This window comes from Cetorhinus maximus, chromosome 16 (genome assembly GCF_964194155.1).
Source record: "Cetorhinus maximus chromosome 16, sCetMax3.hap1.1, whole genome shotgun sequence".
NCBI lineage: Eukaryota > Metazoa > Chordata > Chondrichthyes > Lamniformes > Cetorhinidae > Cetorhinus > Cetorhinus maximus.
Window position 1 is genome coordinate 67,502,260 of NC_135894.1, and position 27,890 is coordinate 67,530,149.

Genomic DNA, 27,890 nt, shown 5'->3' on the forward strand with positions numbered 1-27,890 from the left:
CCATTGAAAGGTTTCCAGTGCCAACTAACGCCCTTTTTTTCTCTGTCTCCTGCACGGGTGAAGCCTCTTCTGTTGTCCACGATATCGATGCCAGCCCAACAATTCCCTCCGAGGATGAAAAAGCACCCTTGGAGGAAGCACTGTCACATCCTCTGTCTGCACCAAGCACCAGTGCAGATACTGCCACCTCAGCAGGGATTGGTGCATTGGGGCAAGGGCAGGCACAATCTGGTGAGAGCACTTAACATGTACAGCAGGCGGACAGAGTGATGGAGCAGGCCTCAGGCAGTCATGGGAGTGTCCGAGATGATCCAGAGACTGATTCCAAGTTAGGCAATGTGCTTCTGAGTTGTCCATAAGGCAGCAGATGTTGGACGTTCAGTACAAGGTGTGTGGAGATTTGGTGGGTAGACCAGAAGGTTTGCATGCTCTGGCTCAGACTGTGGTCGTGCCCATCCAGGCCATGTGTACTGTGATCACCCACTCTTCGGAACGCCAAGCATGGACAGACTGGCGACTATCCTTGAGGGGCAAACCAAGCGCATTGCGGATGCAGTCATGGGTATGTGATCCAACCTGCACACCATCCCCCGGCTCTGAGCTCAGGGGCCCAGGGCCAGGGGGACTGGGAGCCAGGACCCTAAGCCAGCTCCTGAACCTCACGGCAAAGCAGGGATGACCAAGTGGTCCTGGTGGCGAAGGATGATCTGCTGCTGCCGCCATCTGGAAGCAGACTTCGGGCTACTTCTGGGGGTAGCTCCTCCTCCACCCATCTGCCATTGACACATTCCTTGTCTATTGCCACGGTGATAAAAGCTCCTCCTGCTACTCTGCAAGAGCCTTCTACTGTGGTGGGGCCCTCAAGTTCTCAGCCACACAGAGGACACCCGCCAATGTCATCCAGGGTAATGGGGGAGTAGGTAAGGAGCCTCTCTCTGGTGCAGCAGCAAGCGAGGAGGGAGCACTGCACCGGAGCATGAGGAAATGCTTTAAGAAAACTCCACACTGGTCACCAAGCAGGTCACATGGGTATGTTTAGTCTGGTTGTTCATGATATGTCTCATCTTGCTTGTGTGAATAAACCCTAACTTTACAATTCCTCATGCAGAGGTTATTTCAATATGTCATTACCATTGAATTTCTTTTGGGAGATAAGCATGAGCTTTAATAATTGGGGACGGGACAGGCTGCATGAAGTATCAAGGACTGGTCATGGTAAGTGTGCTGACAGGACAGTGACTTGAATCTCACATTCCGCATGGAATGACATTTGAGACACATGCAGTGCACGCATCTCTGAGGCCTGGACTTCATAACCTATTGGAACCTCTGCCTTATCAAGGCATCAGGTCCAGGGCCTTTCACCTCTATTACGGGGGGCTCCCTCACCTCGTCTTCCCCTTCATCCTCAGATGAATGCCCGCTATCTAGTGACACCTCTTACTCAAGGGCGATCTTACGGAGGGCGCAACATACTACGACCATAAATAACTCTCAGGAGAAGCATACTTCAGTGCCCCTCCTGATCTGTCAAGGCATCTGAACCTCATCTTCAGTAGCCCAATTGTCTGCTCTACAATGGCCCTGGTGTTTCCATGGCGGTAGTTGTAGCTCCCCTCCGTGTCTGTTCTGGGGCCCTCACTGGAGCCATGAGCCATCTCTTCATGACCCTTGTCATCTTGAAGCCAACTATCCAGAGCACCAGGGCTGCTGAACAGGTCTGGCCCCTGAGAGTTATGCAGAAAACATGAGCCTCGTCTGCTGCCTGGGTACCTCACGCATACCTGCGTAATCCGTCGATTGTGATCACAGACCAGCTGGACATTCAATGAGTGAAATCCCTTCCTGTTTATAAATATATGTGGCTGGCCAGCTGGAGCTTTCACGGGGGCGTGTACATTCAATCACTCCCTGGACCCTGGGGAAACCTGTGATTGCTGCAAACCCTCACCCCTCAAGCTCTTTCAAGTTGATTATGACAGTCCATTGAGAACAAAATGTAATTACCTGCCCTTCTGAACATTGTGTCTGTGAAAACCTTGTTATAGTGGTTTGCGACAGGCTGCATAATGCCACAGAGGTCTCCACATGTTGCCTGAAAGGCTCCTGTTGTAAAGAAATTCAGCACAACAGTTACCGGCATTGGGTGACCACCAACGCAGCTGGACGAGATCTACCCTGCCAACATGTCGCAATGAGAGGTGACTGTGGCTCTTGAGAGCCTGAACACCCTTTGGCATTATGTCTCGGTCATCTGAAGGTAGCTTAGTCTCGGCCTATATATTCCAGGGGCTGCATAAGTCCTTCTGCGCCTTCATTGATGATTCATGATGGCTTCATCATGTTCTTGGTCTGGTGCAGCTCTGCCACCCTCATGCACCATCTGTGCATCCTGGACCTCTCGATCTACCTTTCTTTCTCTCTCAATCTCCTCCTCCTCTCCTCGCTGGAGGATGTGTCTCCCACAGAGACAACTATTCCCATGTTTTCCTTAGTAAGAAGGCTGAGGTGCTGGTGAAGGTCAAAACTGACCTTTCAGCAGGAAGAATAAGGCCTCGAAATAAGAGAAGTGCAAAATGGAAACTCTGCCTTTTTTATAAAGCACTGCCAGCAGTCATAGCACCCTGAACTACTGAGTTCAAACTCAGGACTCAGCTGGAGACTTTAAACCTGTCCTAACAAGCTAACTGTTTTAAAAAAAAAAGAGAAGCACACTTAGCATGAAACACGCTCTCCAAGCATTTTATTGTTCACACCACATATTATTGGAATCAATTGGGACATTAACGAACTTAATTATCCCATTTGATTAAATTTGAATAACACTAGCGGGGTCCTGATTTCCAATCCCGCCTGCTTGCCATATTATCCAGATCGGGCGTGATGACATTGGGAATGCAGCCCTACGTTATCACTCTCAATAATACATCACCATTTTCGCAATGTATTATTCAGCCCACTGTGTCTTGTTACAACATATATGAAACTATCTGAGTATCATTTAAAGCACAGATAATACACAAACATTTTTTCTCCAAGTTGGTCAACTTTACATATGTTTGAGACAATATGGCTGTCATCATTCAGCAATCTGCACATTGACCTGGGCTTTTTAAAAAAGATAGAATATGTCTCACAAACCAAGGCTTTCAATTATGCCAATTGCAGGTGTGGAATAATAATATGTTCTTTTATCCACAGTTTGTGCAATGAAAGACCAAACTGGCTAGTGGCCTTGCAAAGCTTTATCATGCATTTACATATGAATCTTAACCTTAAAGGTCATTACTATATTTTACAACTTGTGGAACATTTTTTTTCAGCAGCTAAATAGATTGTTTATTGGAAAGTTCTGTGTTTGAGGTTTCCATTCTAATTATCTTTAATGTATCAATGTCTTGAGTGAATGGCCCTTTCTGTCCCTCCCCATCCCTTAATGGCAATTTTAGAAATACAGAACAGTAACCACTAACTGTTTGCTTCAACTTTACCAGCTGCAATTTAAATACTTCTTGGCTACCCCAGTGACTCAGCAAATTACCTATTAAGTTGCTGATGCATCTAGACCAGAAAATTCATGATTTACTTTACAGTCTATGGTTATTTAGTTAATCCCAATAGGGGTATCTAGAAGAGCTGCAAATAACTGCAGCAACCATGTGCTAGGGAGGAGAAACATCAGCCAGTTTTCCCAATCCAGATCAATTGAAACCAACTCCTTGCTAGAGATCTGTGCTTGGATGAGGACAGGATCAGGCTCGGCTATGATGCATGATTAATCATCCTACTTGCATTCTTTGTCAAGGGTCACAAATGAATAATGACTGAGATATTAAAGGTAAACTATGCAACAATGCCAGATCAAGGAAAGGGGAAGAGAAATAGGGAAAAAACTTTGTGATGGATATTTGCTATTTTAATAGTATAATTGTAACTTGGTTTATTTTCCATACTCCTGGCACAGGCCAAATGCCAGCATGCATCAATCCGCCTGAGTTGGAGATGACCTAGACAGTGAACACTTCCATGATTTAGTTCAGTGATTGGCCTACATGAGTTATAATCCAAGTGAGGGAAGGTTTGGCAATTACTGAATACAAAATATTCACTCTTGCACTGAATTCCCCCATATTCCCTCCAGCCACTGTTGGACATTCAGCCTGAAACACTGAATAAACACACTTAGTCAAAGTAATCATAAGAATGCCCATGGCATCAAAAGACCACAAACAAAATTCTTTGTACCGCTGGACAATTGTGCTGCTGAGAAATTTGACTTCCTTCTGAAACAGGACATACAAATTGAGTAATGTCTCTTCATGCCATTCCGTGTCTGCCTGAAGCCTAAGCAAATTTAGTTTCAGGTCATTTTAAATGAACACCATGAAGCAGATTTTGGAACATGAGAAACAGAAATTGGGTGTTGTTATGCTGAGTATCTGGGAGGAAAGCTGATCCATTAGAGGAATGGGGTCTTAAACATCCCAGTGGTGGGTCAGAGATTTTTTATGGGTTCAGAAGGCCCACCAAAATAATATATTTTTCTACATTGTGTTATGCTGCATTAATAGGAGAAGGCTGCAGACATTGCAGTGACATGAATTGTGATGCCTATTATGATCAGTCACAGCATATATCGTCTTTACCTGGGAGGGAGAGATGTTTATTTTGATTTATCAGTTTTTAGGGTGGCTGCATATAGGATCCCTAACAGTGGCAGAATATCTTATTTGAGTAAAAAGAAAATTACATTGGCCAACTTTTTTTATAAAAGGATTTCTGCAGAATTTGAAGTAGCAATTATGTTCAAGTTTGCAAATCATTTACTGTCCCAATTGATAGACCTTATGTAAGAGCCTGAGTTAAAAGATCAAAGAAAATTATAAATTTTGCACAGAAAATTACTGTCAGTAGTTTTTCTGAGATGACATTTGCTTCTGAGTGACAGTAATGAGCCCAATCCTTCCAGGTGCCCTATAACATGTAAGCTTTTGAAGGTAATTATGCAGAAATAGGACCATTGCATTAGAAACAAGATAATGTAAAAACATCAAAATATCTGTCTAATATTTTTAGCCTACATCTTACTGTCTAAAAGTATTTCCTTACACATTTTGTGAAGGCATTTTTAAAAGCCTAAATTTATTACCTTTTTCCTGTACACAGAATGAAAGTTTGAAAATTGTTATGTTTGCCATGAGGTTGGTATCCTAGGATAAAAACTTAAAGACTGAAATTCCATGCATTACGACACACTTCCACCATAGCCCCAGTGTGAGTGTAGTGGAAAGGCTGCAAATTAGGTCTGGATTTGGACATGTCGGGACACAGTCTAGACTCAGAGCTTTCTAACCGTTTAGGAACGGAGCCTTCACTGATGTCAAACAATGCCATTAGGCAGTGGGAGTTGCCAGCATTGTGGACTCCCAACATTGAAAATTCCAGCATCCCCAGCCCAACCAAGGAAGATTGATAGGGATATGCTGAATATTGACCTCATCTGGTGGTCCATGCTTGGTTCATGCCTTTGACTCCTGATGAAAATAAGTAGGATTTTCAAAATAAAATAAATGTGGCCACTGGAGGAAGGCGGGAGCCACTAATTTACCTTACCACCTAAACATTGTCAGTTCCAATGCTGGAGGTCCCTAGTGGGCATATCCCAGCATTTTAATGTTGCTCTCCACTAGGGATTTTCAAATTCTTAAATTCTGAGTCCAGTACCCTAACTAGCACTAGCGTCATCACGACATATTTGTCACAACAGGCTTGAGTCCTAAAACCACATTTTATCTAACTTAGCTATATGCCTAATGTTGAATTCTTGTTCTCAGAAGGGCCATGAGGCATGCTCCTCATGTGGAGGAAAACTCACTTGATAATTTTACCTATTTACACATCCTGCTGACTAATTATAGAGTTGAATTCACTCAGCTGCAGGAGATTGTATGTAGATACTAATTGTGGAGGAGGGAGGGTAAATTTGATCTCTAGCACAACTATAGGGAGGAATCAGTCAATTGCCTGAGATGGCCAGATATTATTTAGGGAAGAAAGCACGCTGGAGTGGAGCAATCCAGCCTATCAGTGAGTTGTTGTCCAAGATTCTGTTGGTCTATATGTATTGAAATTATATCTGCTACATTAATCCAATATGTTTTGCATTATCTGGAAGTGTTTTCTATGTACTTACATCATCAAAATTGTGTGATAATGAAATCAATGTTTTATGATGGTTTTAATGTTAGTCTTTTTTTAAACAGACAGTATCCCAGTTGATCCATCTGGTTTGAAATTTTAAAATCTTTGCAAAAAAAATTCTAATAATTAGTTCATTTAAATGTGCTCCAACCTTTTCAAAATAGAAAAGGATTTAATGAACAATAAAGATGCAGATTTAATCATAGCATTGAGAAGGGTCAGATAAAAGAATATGGGCTAGTCAATCATGAATATTGAAAGAAAATTGTACAAAAATAAGCAACAAAGTAGTCTAGCCAGTTTTTAAAAAATGAACCAATTTGTTTTTTGAGCACTTGGACATGTAGAAAATGCCACTTTAAAATCAAATAAAACATGAGATTAAGAACAGTTCATGGCATCATAGTATCCATTTTTTGATCTAAGTAGCTGCTACACTAGTTCACAGTGGCATCTAGTGGCAGAAATAGTTTTGCAATAGAACAATACTAAGGCCTGGACTTAGAGGCAGGACATTGCCCGGGTCCTCGAAACCAACCTTGGAAAAAGCAGCCCAGAAGTTTGGATTTCCGTCCTGGAGCGCGGGCTGAAACGGGAGTCAGGCCTGCTACTCCCAGAACGAATGTGGAGGCTGCTGGGTGCAAAGGCAGGCTTGTCCAGAAGGCCCGCCTCTGTACTCTTGCAATGTGTGAAAGATAGAAAAAAAATTTTTTTAAATCCCTCCAGCCCTCGACCCTCACCACCCCCGCTCCACATACTCCCATACCCTCCCATGCCACCTCATGTCCCTGTACCCATCCCATAACCTCCCATACCTTTCAAGCCAACATATGCCTCTCTACCCAGCCCCATAACCCCCATACTCTCCAACCCATGCCCCTATACCCATACCAAGCAATTTTATTTAATGCTCCAGACATTTTTTTCAGAAGTTTAAAGGACAGGTCTTTTAAATACTGTGACAGCTTGACAGCTCCCTTCAATAGTTGCTTTTGACAGGTCCTCTTCACAGTTCTAACAGATCATCTTGACAGTCTTGACTAATCCTCTTGGCAGGTTCTCTTGACAGTATTGTCAGATCATCTTGACAACTCTGACAGGTCTTCTTGACATTTCTGACAGATGATCTTGACAGATCATCTTGACTCTCTTGACAGTTCTGACAGGTCCCTTTGACAGGTGTTTCTGACAGTTTTGACACAGTTCCAATGAGCTTGACAGTAATGAGTGTACGCACCTTTTATGTACATTTGTGCCTACCTTTAACACTTCTAGACAGTACCTGACCGACCCCAAAGGGCACCTGACCTCCAACAAAGGGCACCTTGCCTACCCAAAGGTGCCCTGGGAACAGATCCAAAGCAGCACCTTACTCTCCAAAGGGGTACCCTGGCTATCCAAATGAATCTACCAAGTTCAGACCAGCTCTTACCTGCTCTAATCTACGCACATCAGGCAGAATTTTACATTTGGTGTGCGGGTGCGCACCCAACACACCAGAATATAAAATGACGCGTAATGACATCAGGAATGCGTCCCGACGTCACCACACACAGTTGCAATATTTCGTTCAGCGGGCGCACGGCCAAGTTGGCTATGCACCCGCCGATAATTGAAAGGCCTATTAAGGCCATTAACAGGGTAATTGAATTGAAGTTTACACAGACGAAAAGGCCAAGCGGCCTTTACATGTTTTAGGAAACCTCATCCACAAGCGGGATAAGGTTTCCTAAAGCTATTACAAATTAAATAAAAACTTTCTTTTGATATTAAAAACATGTCCCATCTCATGTGACACAGAGAGATTGAAGCGCTTTTTGAAAAAATTAATAAATACAGTAAAAGTTCAATGAAATATGTTCCCCATGTGACACAGTCACATGAGGGAACATATTTCATTGAATTTTTACTGTATTTATTAATTTTTTCAAAAAGCGCTTCAATCTCTCTGAGGCAGCTCAGTGCCTCGGGGAGATTGAAGCGCTCTTGTACGCGCATGTACAAACTGGACGCCAGGCCTGCTCTCCCTCCTTCCCACTGCCCGCCCATGTGAAATTGTGATGAGGAGCCGATTGTGGGTGGCGGTCAGCTTCCCAACCACTCCCGCTGATCCCACCCGACGCGGGAAAAATTCAGGCCATTGGATTTCACACTCCTGGCCTATCAAAATCCCACTTCATTGAGGCATCTGATGATTTAAATGGCCAACTGCCTCTAAACCACACATGCGCGAACCCCAGCCTGACTCTATTCCCGCCCCTGCGAAAATAGGAAGTGCAGTGTTCGGGGGCAGGACTTAGGATTCCCGCGGTGAAAAGCCAGGCCTAAGTGAATCAAGACCTAGAGATTTTGCACTGGTAATACTACACAAAATATACATTATACATTTTCTACATCCCTTCTAAAAGAAGGTTTAAGATCTGGTCCTCCTAACAGTCATTTAATGAATTTTGTCACTTCTCAGCTAGGCTTGCAAGATATGTGCAGAAGTGGCAACAATTACAATGTAGGAGATCTCATCTCAATGATGCCCCCATCAAACATGACATAAACGTGAAATCATGGGCAGAATTTTCTGCCTGTCGGGTGGGCGGTGCAGGAGCGGGTGAAGGCAGACCTGAACGGCGCCCCTGATCAGGTCCACACCGTCATTTTACGTGGGTGGGCCAATTAAGGCCCACCCACCGTGACGCGCACCCAAAAGCGCTGTGCGCTCCCTGTGCGGGCGGAGGGGTGGTTGCCTGAATCAGGAGTGCGCTCTTTTGCGCATGCGTGAGAAAGAGTGCAGAAATCTCCCTGAGGCACAGAGCTGCCTCAGGGAGATTAATTTGAGTGTGAAAGAAGGAAAAAAAAATTTTTTAAAAATATTCGGACATGTCCCCTCATGTGAAACTATTACATGAGCTGGGACATGTGCACTAATTTCAATAAAACATTTTTTCAAAATTTACAATCATTGATGAAACCTCATCCCGCCCGTAGATGAGGTTCCATGAAAAATGCCAAGGCCGCCTGGGCTCTTTGCCTGCCCGCCAACCTTAAGGTTGGACAGGCAGCTCTGTTAGTTATTTTAATTGACAGTTAAATGGCCTTAATAGGCCTTTGACAGTTCAGCGGGTGCGTGCCCGCCGAACTGAAAGTCTGAATGATGCACCGTGACGTCGGGATGCATGCCCGACGTCGCCACATGTCATTTTACGCCTTGGCGAGCAGGCCCCGCCCCCGCTCGCCGAGCCAAAGATTCAGCCCCATGTTACACAATGTCAATTAAATTTCCTGTGTTTAGGTATTTATACATTAAATCACTTTTTAATAAATCTTACTTCAATGCCATTCATATTAATTAGCTGTTATTAATTAGCGGGATTGGACCAGGCTGCACATGTATATTTTTATGGACAGAACTAAGTAGAAATCTACAATTTTCATGCTGTTTCTTTGACACCTGAGCAAATCAACAAACAAGAGGCATATTAAAGGATTGATATACATCAATTAGAATCATTAAAGATTTAAGTTATATGATCTTTAGACCCTATTTGAATAATCTAGGTAGATCTTTTTCCCCCTTTTTGAAGCATTTCCTTGAATAAAGCATCTACTTCTCCTTTAAATCACCAGCATTGCATTTTTGAAAATAGGTATCTGAATAGCAACAGTCGAATTACAAGAATGGTGACACTGCTAAAAAGGACAAAAATTAATGGATACATTTTCTTAAATACATATTTTGGAGAAGGCCGGAGTGACTTTATTGCAAAATAATTTTGTTTTTGAAGGTCCAAGTTGCAAATTGCTGACTTAGATTTATAGGGTATTGGTTATAAAGAATACAGCTTCTCTTGGGCTTTGTTTTGGGGGAAAATACATCTTAAGATGTTTTTCAGCAGAATTTTCTATTCTAATCTTAGACGAGGACAGGTTTAGCTGCGATTTCTGAAAACTTTGCTTTGTCATTTTAACCCACATGGTTGTTTTTTCTCCTCTGTATAAACAATCTGAAAATTGAAGAATAACAATGAACCGGCCATACTGTTAACAATTGCTGTAAAATTTTGCTATTCTGGTAACTCTAGAACATTGTGAGGAGAAACATATTAACTGCAGAAAGTGTTCAAAAATCACATTCCTGTATCTCAAAATCTTTTAAGTTTTGAGAGACAAGAGAGTGTGTTCCCTTTACAGCCTTCTCCAAAATATGTATTTAAGAAAATGTATCCTTTAATTTTTGTCCTTTTTAGCAGAACCACCATTCTTTTAATTAATCTGCTCGGATATCTATTTTCAAAAATGCAATGCTGGTGCTTTAAAGGAGAAGTAGATGCTTTATTTAAGGAGACAAGACAGTACGTTCCCTTTACAGCTCATCCTTTTACTACAACTCATTTTGAATCACAGTATGCTTGTCAAGCTCATTTGGGAAGAAGAGGATCTGTCTCTTTAAACTGTCTTCCTTGAATGTGTGCACCTCATATCCTTATTCTTTCAAACCTCTGCTACTGAAGCATTGCCCGTTGTTGATGCCGATGTCTTTGTCCATGTCAAATCCTGTCAGTATTTGGATTTTACTCAATTTCATCATTCAGTCATAAAACCAGATATAAGTAAGTGAGCAATTTTAGCATGCATTAGTGTTTATATACATTTTCTTGTTGTATGACTGATATCAAATTTTATAGATACTATTAACACTGATGCTCTTAGTAGTGGCATCAGCTGTTACTAATGCTGTGAAAGCTTCATTTTTGTAAAAGAGACTCAAAACCCAAATTGATCACACCCAGCATTCAAATTTACAGATTGATAATATAAATATTTAGTAGATTAATTAGTTGTTATTGTAGTTGACTAAAATAATCTAATTAACCAATAAAATAGACCCAATGTGTGATAAAACCTACTTTCTGAGGAAAAGGTATAGCAGGCCAAACTCTATACAACATAGAATCTTAAACTGTTGGCTTGTGTTTTATTTTGTGTCTCACTGCATTGTTTATCATGTTCTCCTTAGATGGTTAATCTGGTTAACCCCAGTATATATTGTTAGGGGAAATATTCATTACAGCTTTGTCTACAAATGGTTACAGTGAAAGGAGTGGTAATTGAACCTCTGAATTTGTGTTCTGAAGTCTTAAAAACAACTCATCCTGAACTGAAAAGTAATTTAAAAGAATTGTGATCATTTAATCTTTTTTGTCAGGGAGTGATTAAACAGATGCTTTTATCATGATAAAAACTTGTATTTATGTAACATATTTAATGTAGAAAAACTGCCACATCACTTTATAGAGCTAATCAGACAAAAATGAATGGTGAGACCAAAGAGATATTAGGAAGGGCAACCAAAAAAGGTAGGTTTTATGGAGGACCTTAAGGAGCAGGGAAGACAGGGAGGTTTGGAGAGGGTATTCCAGAGAATAGGACCTAGATGCTGAAGTGTCGGCCACCAATGGTGGCATGAAAGGAAGGGAGATGTACAAGAAGCCAAAGTTGGAGTGATGTAAAGTTAAGTAGGGGAGGGGTTGTAGTGCTGGAGGAGGTTACTAAGATAGATTGTGACTATTCTACTTTAATGATTTATTTCTGTTCATTATGCTGCACATTCAACAAAAAGGTCACCTGGCCAACTGAAATGAAAAATGGTCCCTTTGCTTTAAAAGTGTTGAAACCGAACCCTGTAATCCTTCACTTCCTATGGTACATGAAGCTACTCATTCAGTTTTTTTTCCCCACCGTTGGTATCAACCAAGCTGCATCAGTACAATTGCAGGGAATATCTTTCATTCAGCTTTACTGCTGACTGGCCTTTCAACTGAAGATGAGTTTTCTTTAGCTACTTGTGATAGGTTTACAGAAGTCAGGTTTCCTGTTTTGCATTGTTTTGTAACAATCTCTTTTAAATTCTTTTTAAATAACATGCACACAACTGATATGTACATTGCTACATGACATAATTTCCTATCTCCTATTCCTTTATCACATTTACACTAAACTGCTGATCACACAATTTCACTTCCAGGCCCCAATGCTGGTTGGCATTGAACATTAGAAATAGGAGCAAGAGTAGACCACAAGGCCCATCAAGCCTGTTCCGCCGTTCAATACAATCATGGCTGATCTTGGGCTTCAACTCCATTTCCCTGCCCATTCCCCACATCCCTTAATTCCATGAGAGACCAAAAATCTGTCTATCCCAGCCTTAAATGTATTCACCGATGGAGCATCCATAACCCTCTAGGGTAGAGAATTCCAAACAGTCACAACCCTTAGAGTGAAGAAATTTCTCCTAATCCCAGTCCTAAATGATCAGCCCCTTATCCAGAGACTTTGCCCCTGTGTTTTAGATTCCTGGACCAATGGGAACAATCTTTGTGTCCACCCCATCAAGCCCTTTCAGAATTTTGTAGGTTTCAGTGAGATGGCCTCTCATTCTTCTAAACTCCAGAGAATATAAGTCCATTTTACTCAGCATCTCATCAAAGGACAACCTCCTCATCCCAGGGACCAATTTAGTGAACCTTCGCTGTACTGCCTCCGATGCAAATAAATCCTTTATCAAATGTGGAGACCAAAACTGACCACACTACTCCAGATGCGGTCTCACCAAATCCCTATACCTTCCTTTCAAAACTATCATCATCATTACCCTCCTCAAAAACCCACCCTGACATTGTTCAAAACATTTGATTGTTTAATTTCATTTTTTTATTAATAATGTAATAGTGCCTAAATATACTTGCCTTAATATTGAAAATGCCTTTCTCAATTTTTCTGATCTACTGGTTCTGTTCAGCTAACACCTTACATCTTAAAATGTAGAGGAAGTATCTTTCATCTTTTGGGGGAAGGAATATTTTTCTCCATCTGCCATACATACACATTACCTGGAAGAGAATCTGTCAATCAGCTACCATTTCTCATAATTTATTCATTGTGCTTTGAACTATCAAGCATAGTGCACTCAAGATTGGGAACACGTATCCTATAACTCTACAGCACTACTCATTGATGCAGCAACATATAATGGAACCATGTCACTCACCTCTTGGAGGATGGTAGTTAGCCATAGTACAAGAGGGACTATAGGCATTTATCTCTGTTAGAGAGTGGTTATATAGCTTTAGGGACATCATTCTGCATTATGCATGGGGCAAGACAAGGATGCAGCCCTCCATGAACTACCACAGCTGGTACAGGAATTGAACCCACACATTTGGTGTCATTCTGTATCACACTCTAGCCATCTAGACTAACTGACCCCTGCCCTCTTTGAAAAGGCTTTCTCAATGTAAGGTAATGACGAAGGATGATGCAACTACAGTAGAAACTTTTGCTATTTGACAGCATGTCAGAATCATTGATGTAATCTTGTAGCAATGGTGCTTTCACAGTGAAAAAGATGACATTAAAACTGTTGCCTAGATGCTCAAGGACAGAATTTGAGGAGTGTGGATATCTCAGAGCTGGACAAGATTACAGAGTTAGGGAAGGGGTGAGACCATGGAGGGATTTGAAATTTAGGATGAGAATTTTAAAATCAACATATTGTTTAACCAGGAACCAATATAAATCAGCAAGTACAGAGGTAATAGGTGCATGGGACTTGGTATGAGTTAGGACATGGGCAGCAGAGTTTTGGATGACCCAAAGCTACAATGCCTTAATTTTTCAAATTTTGGGTATTATTTCTAAGGTCAGTCATTATAAATTAAGAATACCAATTTATGTCAACCCTGCATCAAAATCTATTAATTCATGGGATGTGTATGGCGCTGGCAAGTCCAGCATGTATTGCCTACTTGTAATTCTCTTAACTGAGCAACTTTCTAAGCCATTTCAAAAGGAATTTAAGAGTCAATCGCATTAGTGAAGGACAGATGGCTTTGTACAACAATTCAATAGCTTCATGGACAGGATTCCTAGTGCTAGCTTTTTGTTCAAAATTTATTTAATTAACTGAATTTAAATTCCCCAGCAATCATGGTGGGACTTTAATTCATGTTTCCAGCGCACTGGTTGAGACCTCTGAATTACTAGCTGAGTAACATAACCACTATGCTAATGTTGACAAAGAAAAGCAAGTTGGAACTTCTGTAAATTTACACACAACCTAAAATATCCAATAATTATATATAAAAAGTAATTGAAGCTACCATATTAAAAACAGACATTATGCAATGACATTATATGTCACATTAAATGAAATAAAAGAACCAAAATTGCATTCTACTTTCCCATATAAAAAATGAAGTTATTTACTCAGCATTAGTATCAGTATTGCTATCAGTTACTTGCTTTTAAAGTAAACATTTTAATTGTGCATGTCTGCATGTTATTCTAAACAAGGGTGAACAAATCTCAGACTAAGCTGGATTAATATAAAATGTGACAGAATTTGATGTAAGAGAATCTATTGTGTATGGAGGGACCAATGTCACATTTTCATCAGTCAAGCTTAAAAGAGGTTACATTTTCCTACAGTGCCTGAGTGTGTCTCCTGATTATGATGGAATTTGCATGCTAGCAGATGTTTTTGTAGGCAGTTTTTGTTTTGACTGACTGCTATATAGTAAATGTCCCTTTTGCCCGCCTTTTGGGACAATAGGCCACACTTCCAGACGGGCAATGCTTCAGCAATTGCACGGCATCAGTATTTTCTCTCACGATGAGCACCATTCTTCCTCATATTCATGGAGTGAAAAAGGTAAGACTGAGTTGCATTAGTAAGTGATGAATGGCTTAGCCCTGAAGCTAGCCTCCAAGCAAAATAACAATCTTTTTAAAAGCGATTCCTTATTAAAATGATATTGTTTTAAACGTATAAATATATCATATTTTATTGCCAACTTTATATTGTTTGACCTATGATTAATGAACTGAAAGGATAAATATTTTAGGTTTTTGTCAAATTTGAACTTAGAGACTTGGAAATTTCAACAATGTATTGGTAGAGCAGACCAGCACATAAGAACTAATAATCTCGCCACAAGATGTCCAAGGTTTGTTTGCACACCTGTTATCCTAGATTTGGCTAATCAAATGTGTAATTCAAACATTTAACCACAGCCTTATCAATACATATAGTTAATGTAGCAGGGCTTCTATGGCATCTGCTAGTAATTAGACTTGTTCATGCACATTTAAGCTTTTAATGTTTTGCACCACATTTTTCTGGAATCACAAGCAGATCATGTTGTAGAGAGAGAATAGGGCATCATGAAACTGAATGACAGCAACCAACTGTATATCTCCCTAACAATAACACTTGCATTTATACAGTGTCCTTATCATAGTAAAATGTTATTTTTTAAATCTCCAATTAATATCTGAAGAAATAAGACTCCACATATGTAATAATTAATTTTCAGTGCCAGAGAAATTGATTGGCAGTAACTAACAATTTTCATTTTGTTAAAAGGGTGCTTATGCTTGTAATGATGAGGCTTAAATTTCTGTTTAGTTTAGTTCGTACCTACCATGCAAATATAGCAACTTCATGGCATTCATTGGCAGTGATGATGCAAACAATGAAATGCAGTTTCATGATGCTAACAGTGGAGCAGCGCAATTCGCACAGAAACTTTTGAGTACTGGCATTTAACCACATTTTTGCTTCTTGTCTAAAGTTGTTATCACATTTACACAAAAGTAACAGCAATAGCCACTAGTCACACCATTATTTTGAGAGAAAATTCTAGACCAATGAGATTGTCAGAATTGAAGCTCTCCAAAACTCCCCAGTCCACCTCGACACTCTAAACCAGAAAAGAGCACAGACATGTGTCTATCTTGATGCTGCAAAGGATTTGCTTAATCCTTTTCCAAATAACTAGGGATTTTTTTCTCTTGGTATCTTTTCAGCTCCATTTTTAATTCTTTTAAACTTATGTTTAGTCACTATTTGCCAAATAGCAGAATAGGAAATATTGCCCCACACCTTTATTAATTGAGCCATGGGCTATTGCTTTATCCTTTAGAAGTGTGCAAGGACAGTCTGCGGGCAGCTCTGCTTCTGATTTCCCCACTGCACTGGGGCCTTTGTTTGCAATTCTATCTGATAGCAAAGTTTGGAAACTCTTTATCCCTTGGCATGGTGCCTGACGGCCACCTTTATTATAAACTAGATTCCAAATTAAAATGCTCTCAATTGAGACCAAGTTCATCCCTGTGAACAAACAATGCCTAAATTCAGACCACTTAAGGTTTCCAATTCAGTCAGCATTCATTCACAATGTAATGTAGTACCAATGACGTTGTAAATTTATTTTCGACCATTATCTGATAAATTTGACAAACAAGATATAATAATACTACAAGATGAAAGGTCATTTTAAGATTCTTTCTCAAGCATTGAGTTTTAATAAAGAACCCTTTAAAAAAAATACACTTCTAAGAATTGAGTCCTGTGGGCATTCAATTTATTAATCTCTATTCCCCTTATTTTTGGTCTCAAATGGCAGTTTTACTTGGAAGGAGAGGTGAGAGCAGGTTCTTGATTTCTCCGTAATGCCATACAATCAGGGTAGGTATATTCCAGCAGGATAAAACAAATTCTAAGCATCTCATTAATATAAATGAGTCTCTACTTAGTGGTCATCACAGTTGTAAGCTGCACTGCTCTGTGAAAATGTCTGTGTAGGTTGAAATATGGATCTGTCCCAGGAGTATTTTTTACTGTTCTTATTCCAAACAACTCATGGCAAGACTTACCTTTTTATTTCAAAATAAGATAGTGTTAATTGCAATAAACATTTTATTTGTATTCTATGAATGTTATCAATGTATAAATAGTATACACCAGTGATAGAAAGTGACTAATTTTACTGAGCCATTCAAACATGGTATGATTATTCTGCCTCAGCTGACAAAGACCTCATAGTAAAGGATCCTCTAGGAAGCAGTGATCATAGATAGTATGATAGAATTTCACATTCAGTTTGAGAGTGAGAAATGTTGGTCCATAACTAATGCCTTAAATATAAATAAAGCCACTTAAATGTGTATGAAGACAAAATTGGCTAAAGTGTTTGGCTAAGTAGGTTGAGAGGGAAGATGGTAAAGAAGCAGCAGCAGACATTTAAGGAAATATTTCATAACTCTCAAAAAGAGATATTCCATTCAGGAAGAAAGACTCCATCAGAAGGGTGCACCATCCATGGCCAACTAAGGAAGTTAATGGTGGTATCAAATTGAAAAAAAGTGTACAATTCTGCGAGGATTTGTGGTAGACCAGCAGATTGGAAAAGTTTTAGAAACTAGCAAACAATGACTAAATAAAATAGAGGGAGAAATTAGAGTATCACAAGAAATATCAAAACAGACAGTAAAAACTTCTGCAAGTATATAAAAAGGGATAAGAGCAGCTAAAGTGATCATTGGTCCCTTAGAGGGTGAGACTGGGGAATTAATAATAGGAAACGAAGTAGCAGAGGCTTTGAACAAGTATTTTTGTACCTGTCTTGACAGTAGAAGGCACAAAAGGCATTCCAAAAAAAGTAAAAAATCAAGAGGCCAAGGAAGAGAGGAACTTAAAACAATCACTACCACTGAGAAAAAGTAACGGGAAGCCTAATGGAACTTAAGGCTGACAAGTTCCCTGGACCTGATGGCCTGCATCCTAGGGTCTTAAAATAAGTGGCTACAGAGATAGTGGATGCATTGGTTGTAATCTTCCAAAATTCCCCAGTACCTAGAAAGGTCCCAGCAGATTGGAAAACTGCAAATGTAACAATTCTGTTCTAGAAAGAAGGGAGGCAGAAAGCAGGAAAGTATAGGCCAGTTAGCCTAACATCTGTCATTAGGAAAATTATAGAATCTGTTATAAAGGAAGTCGCAGGAGGACATTTAGAAAAATCAATACTATCAGGCAGAGTCAACATGGTTTTGTGAAACAGAAATCGTGTTTGACAAATCTAATAAACTTCTTTGAGGATGTAACAAGTGGGGTGGATAAAGGGGAACCAGTAGATGTAGTGTATTTGGATTTCCAAAAGGCATTTGATAAGGTGCCACATAAAAGGTTCCTACACAAGATAAGAGCTTATGGTGTTGAGGGTGATATATGTATGGATAGAGGATTAGCTAACTAACAGGAAACAGAGTCGGGAGAAATGGGTCATTTTCAGGATGGCAAACCGTAACAAGTGGAGTGCCACAGGAATAAATGCTGGGGCCTAAACTATTTATAATCTATATTAATGATTTGAATGAAGGGACAAACTATTGTAGCCAAATTTGCTGCTGAAATGAAGTTAGGTAGGAGAGCAAGTTGTAAAGAGGATACAAAGATTCTGCAGAGGGATATAAATAGCTTAAATGTGTGGCCAAAAATTTGGCAGATGGAGCATAATGTGAGGTTGTCCATTTTGGCAGGAAGAATAGAAAAGCAGAATATTATTTAAATGGAGAGAGGATATAGAATGCTGCAGCAGAGAGGGATCAGGGTGTCTCCTTTTACATTAATCACAAAAAATCAACATGCAGGTACAGCAAATAATTAGGAAGGTAAATGGAATGTTGTCCTTTATTGCAAGGGAAATGGAGTATAAAAGTAGGGAAACCTTGGTACGACTGTATAGGGCATTGATGAGACCACATCTAGAGCACTGTAAACGGTTTAGGTCACCTTACTTAAGGAGGGACAAACTTACATTGGAAGTAGTTCAGAGAAGGCTCACTAGGCTGGTTACTGGGATGAGGGGTTTATCTTATGAAGGTTGAGCAGGTTGGGCCTATACTCATAGAAGAATGAGAGAATCTTATTAAAACATATAAGATTCTGAGGCGGCTTGACAGGAAGATGCTGAGAGGATGTTTCCCTTTGTGGGGAATCTAGACTTAGGGGACACTGTTTAGAAATTAGAGGTCTCCCATTTAATACTGAATGAGAAGGAATTTCTTCTCTTGAGGGCCTTTAGTGTTTAGAATTCTCTTCCCCAACGAGCAGCGGAGGCTGGGTGATTGAATATATTCAAGGCTGAGTTGGACAGATTATTGATTGACCACAGAGTCAAGGTTTATGGAGGGCAGGCAGGAAAGTGGAGTTAAGGGCACAATCACATCAGCCATGATCTTACTGAATGGCAGAGCAGGCTCAAGGGGCCAAATGATCTACTCCTGCTCCTATTTCTTACGTTCTGTTTGTATTGATCTAATAGCAACAAATCCTAGTATGTAACTAGCAAACAATTCAGAAACTTGGGTTACAGTGTACTAAAAATTCTGGAAGTATATGCCCATCAAGCCCTACAACACTTAAGAACATTAATACCGAGAAGAATTGCCTATGTTATCTTTTTAATTGTTCCTTGACCTGAGTTGATTTTATTACTCACTGGTTTTATGCAGAAAGTAAAGAAAATTCTTTTAACCGGTCCCGAAGTTCCAGTGTCTCCAGCATTGACAAAGAATCAAAGGAAGCTATAACTGCTCTATACTTTATGGAGTCCTTCGGCCGAAAGATGGACTCTACCCTCTCACCATGCCTATGGGTTGGTACCAGTTTGGGTACAGTGTTAGTCATCTCCTTGAACATTCCTCCAGAGGAACAAAGGCACTCTGAACCACTCATGGTTTCTCCCAGCGGTAAGATTTTGTCTGTATTTAACTTACAAAATGGCTTCCCTTTATAGCAAAGTACATTTTAGGTAAGTTCAAATTATATTCCTTGATCTTGCCATACAGCAATAACAAAAACAACTTTGTATTTATGTAACATTTTTAACATAGTCAGAGTGGACTGAGTGACACATTGGCCTTTCGCATGTTGCACTGATGGAAATAAGATAGGTGTGCATTTCTACCTTGCCCCAAGAGCCTCCCCTAACACCAGCAGAATTTCCCCTGAAACTGGCAGTAAGTCCTTGAATATTAGCATAGAGAAAGCAGGCTCCTTGTTGGGAATTGTGCCAATCTAGACAGGAGAATCTATGCAGAAATATTCTCAGAAGCCTACTGTACCGCAAGTACTGAAGAAGCATAATATTTCAGTGTACATTTATCACTTGGTTATATACAAGGAGCATTCTGGCAAGATTCGTGTTATAACTTGAAATATTTTATGTTTGGATCAGGAATATACATTGGTCCGTAACTTCCGTGCTCCCCAGCATCGGATTGGGGGGGTACCCCAGAGATGCGCTGGGGAATCCCTCTGGCAAATTCCCAGGTAAGGGTTTGCACGGCAATTGCCCAGAAGTGCACACTTCCTCTGGACAATTGCACTGCGTGGGAACCATCTGAAAATGTGATTTAAATCACAAACTTCGGACGGTCCCACCAGGGTTGTACCAATAGTTACCCAGAAAAAGTTAGAAGAATTAAAACCTCTTCTAACTTCTGGGTAGCTATTGTAAAGACCCAGACCGACCCCATGGACTCCCCCCATTCCCCCCCCAACATCAGATTCCTGCCCCCGACCTCGGACCACCCACCCCGCCTTCGGACCCCCCCACCCACCCCCAACCTCCAGACACCACCACCCCCTGACCTCCGGACCTACTCCCCCAACCTCTAGACCCTCCCCTGGCCTCCGGACCCAGTCCACCCCACCGCCCCCCACCCTCACTCCTCCCCCAATCTCTGGAACCCCGGACACCCCCAACCCTCCCTCTCCAAACACCCCCAACCCTCCCCTGAGCACCCCCAAATCCCAATTCCTATCTACTTACCTTAGATACTTACCTTCCCCTGGCCTGTCAATTTCCCTGGCCCTTTAAACTTATCTCTTTACGGCAGCAAGTGCTGTAAAAAAGGGGGCATGGCCTCCTTGTATATGCTGGATCTGCATTTGGCTGGGGCCTGCAAGGATTCTTTCGCTGCAGGCGCCAAGCAGCTCTGGCGAACGGAAGTGGCAATGCAATTTTCAAGACCAGGTAAGTATGTACTACTTCTAATTTCTGCGGGCCAGCACTTTACGACGCTAGTCAGAAGTTACGGCCCATTATAATGCTTTCAATCATGGATTCGTTATAGTGAAGTTGCCAAATTAGAATTCTTTGCAAAGTATAAATACAAGTCTTTTTTCACAAGCAAAGTTGAAATTAAAACAGTATTACATGTGACATTGTCTACATTCCATTTGATATACACGTAACATTAGAACGGTTATTTCAGGTCACTATGTCAAAGTATGATCAGATGTAAATATTATATATTCACATTGGTGAAATACTGGTATTGAATTTCACTAGTAATATTGGTTCTAATAGGCACTACATATAGTTTTTTGATTTTTTTTCAGGAACAGTGTTAATGTTGAAAGGAGCACTACTAACATTTTCCTCCTTGGATTCTCTGGGTGGTTTAATACACCCCCCATATGAGGTGTGGAGGGATCCAAACAGTGAAGATAAAGATGATAAAGGACGGAAAAGAAAACTAGTAACATTTTCACCATCTTCATCTCATGAGATGGGGGATCACCAGTATGTAATCCTGTGCTCAGAGAAACAGGCCAAAGTCTATTCCCTTCCTTCACAAAGCTGTCTGTATGTACACAATATCACGGAGACTTCCTTTGTGTTACGAGCAGATGTCGTATCTATGTGCAACAGCATCTGCCTGGCCTGCTTCTGTGCTAATGGACATATAATGACCCTAAGGTAACTTTCATGCACTCTAAATAGTACACTTGATTTCCCTTCTATAAGTTCTTAATTTTATTTCAACTATTTAATATTGTGAATTTATATTTTTGAAACTTTTCCATTAAAATTTATATTCTACATTTTTATGTAATTTCTCCCCTTTTTGCATTCATCCATTTCCAATCACCTGAAACTATGAATCGGGTGTTTGGGAAATCAGGGAACATGGTTCCAGACATCCATTTTTTTTCTCGAGTCTAACCCTAGTGCATGCAAATAGCAATTTACCATTCACTGTCTCTTCAACCCTTAATCTCTTTTACAAAGCTTTCGGTCACCCCTGGTTCTGGCATCTCCTAATCTTTGCTTGGCTTTTCCCCCCCAGCAGTATGGTTGACATCACTAGTTCAACTGTGTGAAGAGCTCTCATGACCCTGCACTACTCCATGCTGCTGTATATTTAATTGAGTTTAAATTCAATTAATAAATTTGGAGTTAAAAGATAGTTTCAGTAATGGTGACCATGAAACCATTGTCAATTGTCATAAAAACCCATCTAGTTCAGTAATGTCCTTTAGGGAAGGAAATCTGCCATCTTTACTTGGTCTGACCTACATGTGAGTCTGGACCCACAGCAATGCGGTTGACTCTTAAACACCATCTGAAAGGGCCTAGCAAGCCACTCAGTTGTATCAAACTGCTACAAAGTCTAAAAGGAATGAAACCGGATGGACCATCAGGCATTGACCTAGACACCAGAAAACAGCAAACCCAGTCCTGCAAAGTCCTCCTTACTAACATCTGGGAGAGCAGTTAAGCAACAGCTTAACATAGTCATAATCATGAAATCATACCTTCCAGATAATGACCCAAACACCACCATCACCATCCTTGGGCATGTGTGTCCTACTGGCAGGACAGACCCAGCAAAGATGGCGGCACAGTGGTATACAGTCGGGAGGGAGGTGCCCTGGGAGTCCTCAACATCAATTCTGGACTCCATGAAGACTCATGGCATTAGTTCAAACATGGGCAAGAAAACCCCCTGCTGATTACCACGTACCGTACCCCCTCAGCTGATGAATCAGTACTCCTCCATGGTGAACACCACTTCGAGGAAGCGCTGAGGGTGGCAAGGTCGTAGAATGTACTGTGGATGGGGGACTTCAATGTCCATCACCAGGAGTGGCTCGATAGCACCACTACAGACCGAGCTGGCCAAGTCGCAAAGGACATAGCTGCTAGACTAGTTCTGCAGCAGGTTCTGAGGGAACCAACAAGAGGGAAAAACATACTTGACCCCATCCTCACCAACCTGCCTGCCGCAGGTGCATCTGTTCATGGCAGTGACCACCACACAGTCCTTGTGGAGATGAAGTCCCGACTTCACATTGAGTATACCCTCCATCATGTTGTGTGGCATTACCACCATGCTAAATGGGACAGATTTCAAACAGATCTAGCAACTCAAGACTGGGCACCCACGAAGCGCTGTGGGCTATCAGCAGCAGGAGAATTGTATTCAACCACAAATTGTAATGTCATGGCCTGGCATGTCCCCCACTCTACCATTACCACCAAGCCAGGGGATCAACTGTGGTTCAATAAAGAGTGCAGGAGGGCATGCCAAGAGCAGCACCAAATATACCTAAAAATGGGGTGTCAACCTGGTGACGCTACAACACAGGACTACTTGCATGCCAAACAGCATAAACAGCAAGTAATAGACAGGGCTAAGTGATTCCACAACCAACAGATCAGATCTAAGCTCTGCAGTCCTGCCTCATCCAGTCAAGAATGGTGGTGGACAATTAATCAACTCTTTGGAGGAGGAGGCTGCACAAATATCCCCATCCTTAATGATGGGGGAGCCCAGCACATCAGTTCAAAAGATAAGGCTGAAGCATTTGCAACAATCTTCAGCCAGAAATGCTGAGTTGATGATCCATCTCAGCCTCCTCCGGAGGACCTCAGCATCACAGATGCCAGTCTGTGACATCAAGAAACAGCTGAAGGCACTGAATACTGCAAACATTATGGGCCCTGACAATATTCTGGCAATAGTACTGAAGGCTTGTGCTCCAGAACTTGCCATACTCCTAGCTATGCTGTTCCAGTACAACTACAACACTGGCATCTACCCGGCAATGTGGAAAATTTCCCAGGCGTATCCTGTACACAAAAAGCAGGACAAATCCAACCAGGCCAATTACCACCCAACCAGTCTACTTTCGGTCATCAGTAAAATGATGGAAGGTGTCATCAACAGTGCCATCAGGTGGCACTTGCTTAGCAATAACCTGCTCACTGACACTCAGTGTGGGTTCCATCAGGGTTATTCAGTTCCTGACCTCATTATAGCCTTGGTTCAAATGTGGACAGAAGAGCTGAACTCCCGAGGTGAGCTAAGAGTGACTGCCCTTGACATCAAGGCAGCATTTGACCGAGTGTGGCATCAAGGAGCCCTGGCAAAACTGGAATCGGTAGGAATCAGGGGGAAAACTCTATGCTGCTTGGAGTCATACCTAGCACAAAGGATGGTGGTTGTAGTTGTTGGAGGTCAATCATATCAGTTCCAGGACATCACTGGAGAAGTTCCTCAGGGTAATGTCCTAGGCCCAACCATCTTCAACTACTTCATCAATGACCTTCCTTCCATCATAAGGTCAGAAGTGGTATGTTCGCTGATAACCGCACAATGTTCAGCACCGTTCATGACTCCTCAGATACTGAAGCAGTCCATGTCCAAATGCATCAAGACCTGGACAATATCCAGGCTTGAGCTGACAAGTAGCATGTAAAATTCATGCCACATACAAGTGGCAGGCAATGACAATCTGCAACATGAGTGAGTTTAACCATCATCTCTTGACATTCAGTGGCATTACCATCGCTGAATTCCCCACTATCAACATCCTGGGGTTACCACTGACCAGAAATTGAACTGGACTAACCAAATAAATACTGTGGTTACAAGAGCAGGTCAGAGGCTAGGAATCCTGTGATGCGCAAGTCCTGATTTCCCAAATCCTGTGCACCACCTACAAGTCAGGGGCATGATGGAATACTGTCCACTTGCCTGGATGAGTGCAGAACCAACAACACTCAAGAAGCTTGACACCATCCAGGACAAAGTGGCCTGCTTGATTGGCACCCTATCCACAAACATTCACTCACTCCACCACCGATGCACGGAGGCAGCAGTGTGTACCATCTACAAGATGCACTTCAGGAACTCACCAAGGCTCCTTAGACAGCACCTTCCAAACTCACGACCTCTACCATCTAGAAGGACAAGAGCAGCAGACACATGGGAACACCACTACCTGGAAGTTCCCCAACAAGCCACCTGGCATCCTGACTTGGAAAACCAGCATGCTGTTTCTTCACTGTCGCTGGGTCAAAATCCTGGAACTCCCTCCCTAACAGCACTGTGGGTGTACCTACACCACATGGACTGCAGCAGTTCAAGAAGGCAGCTCACTAACACCTACTCGAGGGCAATTAGGGATGAGCAATAAATGCTCGCCTAGCCAATGACACTCACATCCCATGAATTAATTTTTAAAAATCCAGTCGTGAATGGTGGTGGACCACTAGACAATTAACTAGAAGAGGAGGCTCCACAATATCCCCATCCTCAATGATGAGGGAGGCCAGCACAACATTGCAAAAAGTAAGGCTGAAGCATTTACAACCATCTTCAGCCAGAAGTGCTGAGTGGATGATACATCTCAACTTCCTCTGTTAACTGGATGCACGCTGGTTGGTGGAGTCAAAATTAAGGCACAGAACCTTTCCTTGCTGACAAAGTTTATTGACTTTATTCAGTGTCAACACTTCTCACATCCACCCAGTGACCCAGCTAACCCCCTATTTATATGTGTTCAATTACCCATCACCTGCTTCCCTAATGTAAATGACCTTAACAATGTGATTGCTAAGACGTTGACATCCTCCTGAGGACCCCAGAATCATAGATGCCAGCCTTCAGCTAATTTGATTCACTCCACTTGATATCAAGAAACAGCTGAAGGTACTGGATACTGCAAAGGCTAGGGGCCCTGACAACATTCCAGCAATTCCAGCAAACTGAAGACTTGTGTACCAGAATTAGCTGGCCCTAGCCAAGCTGTTCCAATATAGCTACAAAACTGGCATCAACCCAGGTCTGTCCTGTCCACAAAATATGGGACAGATCCAACCGGCCAGTTACCACCCCGTCGGTTTACTACCAATCGTCAGCAAAGTGATGGAAAGGTTCATCAACAGTGCTCTCAAGTGGCACTTCCTCAACAATAATCTGCTCACTGGTGCTCAGTTTGGATTTTGCCAGGGTCACTCCACTCCTGACCTCGTTGCATTCTTGAAACAAACATGGTCAATGGAGCTGAACTCAAGAGGTGAGGTGAGAGTGACTGCCCTTGACATCAATGCAGAATTTGACCAAGTGTGGCATCAAGGAGCCCTAGTAAAACTGAAGTCAATGGGAATTAAGGGAAAAAAGGAAGTCCTACCTAGCACAAAGGAAAACGATTGTGGTTGTTGGTGATCATCTCAGTCCCGGGACATCATTGCAGGAATTCCTCAGGGTAGTATCCTAGGCCCAACAATCTTCAGCTGCTTCATCATTAACCTTCCTCCATCATAAGATCAGAAGTGGGGATGTTCGCTGATGATTGCACAATGTTCAGCACCATTCGCAACTCCTCAGATACTGAAACAGTCTGTGTCTATATGCAGCAAGACCTGAAAATATTCAGGCTTGGGCTGATTAGTGACAAGTAGCATTCATGCCATCCAAAACCACGACCTCTACCACCCAGAATGACAGGGGCAGCAAATGCATGGGAACACCATTAAGTCGCACACCATCCTGACTTGGAACTATATTGCAGTTCCTTCACTGTCGCTGGGTCAAAATCCTGGAACTCCCTTCCTAACAGCACTGTAGGTGTACCCACACCACATGGACTGCAGCGTTTCAGGAAGGCAGCTCGCCACCTCCTTCTCAAGGGCCATTAGGGATGGACAATTAATGCTGGCTTTGCCAGCAACACCCACATCCCACGAACGAATAAATAAAAATTGAAGCTCCGATCATGCATTACAAGATCATTTAGGATGCAGATCCTTTTGGGCAGAGTTTTATGTCCCACATGGGGCACGCACCCGACCTATCGGGAGTAAAATAATGCGCAATGATGTCAGGCGAGTGTCCTGATGTCATCGCGCACTCGCACAATATTTTGGTCGGCAGGCATGTGCTAAAGTCGGCAGCGCACCCGCCGACAATTAAGAGGCCATTAATCAACTAATTTAATCCTATTTTTCATTGCCCGTCCAACCTTACGGTTGGCAGGAGGGTGAATAGGTCAGGTGGCCTTAGTATTTTTGAGGAAACCTCATCCACGGGCAGATGAGGTTTCCAACAGTAATTTTTTTTAAATTAAATTTTGAAACATCATTTTTAATATGTCTCTGTTCATGTGACTGAGTCACATGTGGCAACATGTTTCCCTTATTCTTAAAATCTTTATTTTTCATTTTAAAATTCTTCAGCTCCCTGAGGCAGCTCTGTGCCTTCAGGGAGCTTTCAGTGTGTGCTCCCCTGCACATGCGCAGACTTCAGCACTTGCGCTCTTCCCGCCCCCACCCCGTCAGTGCTGAGGCTCTCAGCACGCGTTTCACGCTGGCTGGCCATTAATTAGCAAGCCAGAGTGAAATCGTGGTTGGAGCCCGATCGTGGGCAGCGGTCCATTTCACGGCCGTTCCCACCCGACGAATGGAAATCCTGCCCTGTTGCCACTTATTTAATGTCGTTATGCATCACAAATTATATTGTTGTTCTTAGTTACAATCCTTATTAAATCTGAAGCTAAGCTAAAAACAATTGGGTGGAAATTTTTATGCCTATGATTTAGTCTTTTAGTACATTATTCACTGAACCCCATGTGCCTAAATACCATTCGCATCTAATTCTTCACTAAAACTTTCATTACCATCACTAGTTTCCCTTGTTAAAAAATATTTCTGCTGCTATCTCTTTTAGAGTGCTTTATCTTTCTTATTGTACACTTTGCTCTCTTTTCATACTACCAT

The 27,890-nt window shown here is 41.8% G+C and overlaps 1 protein-coding gene across 1 annotated transcript in view; it reads left to right on the forward strand.

Moving 5' to 3' along the window:
• The window catches only part of stxbp5l (syntaxin binding protein 5L), a 578,167-nt gene that overhangs the window by 526,864 nt on the left and 23,413 nt on the right, over window positions 1-27,890 (forward strand). The window contains exons 24-25 of the mRNA XM_078559960.1: window positions 19,549-19,785; window positions 21,443-21,803. Of these exons, the coding sequence (XP_078416086.1) occupies window positions 19,549-19,785; window positions 21,443-21,803 (598 nt within the window). The remainder of the gene's footprint in view (window positions 1-19,548; window positions 19,786-21,442; window positions 21,804-27,890) is intronic.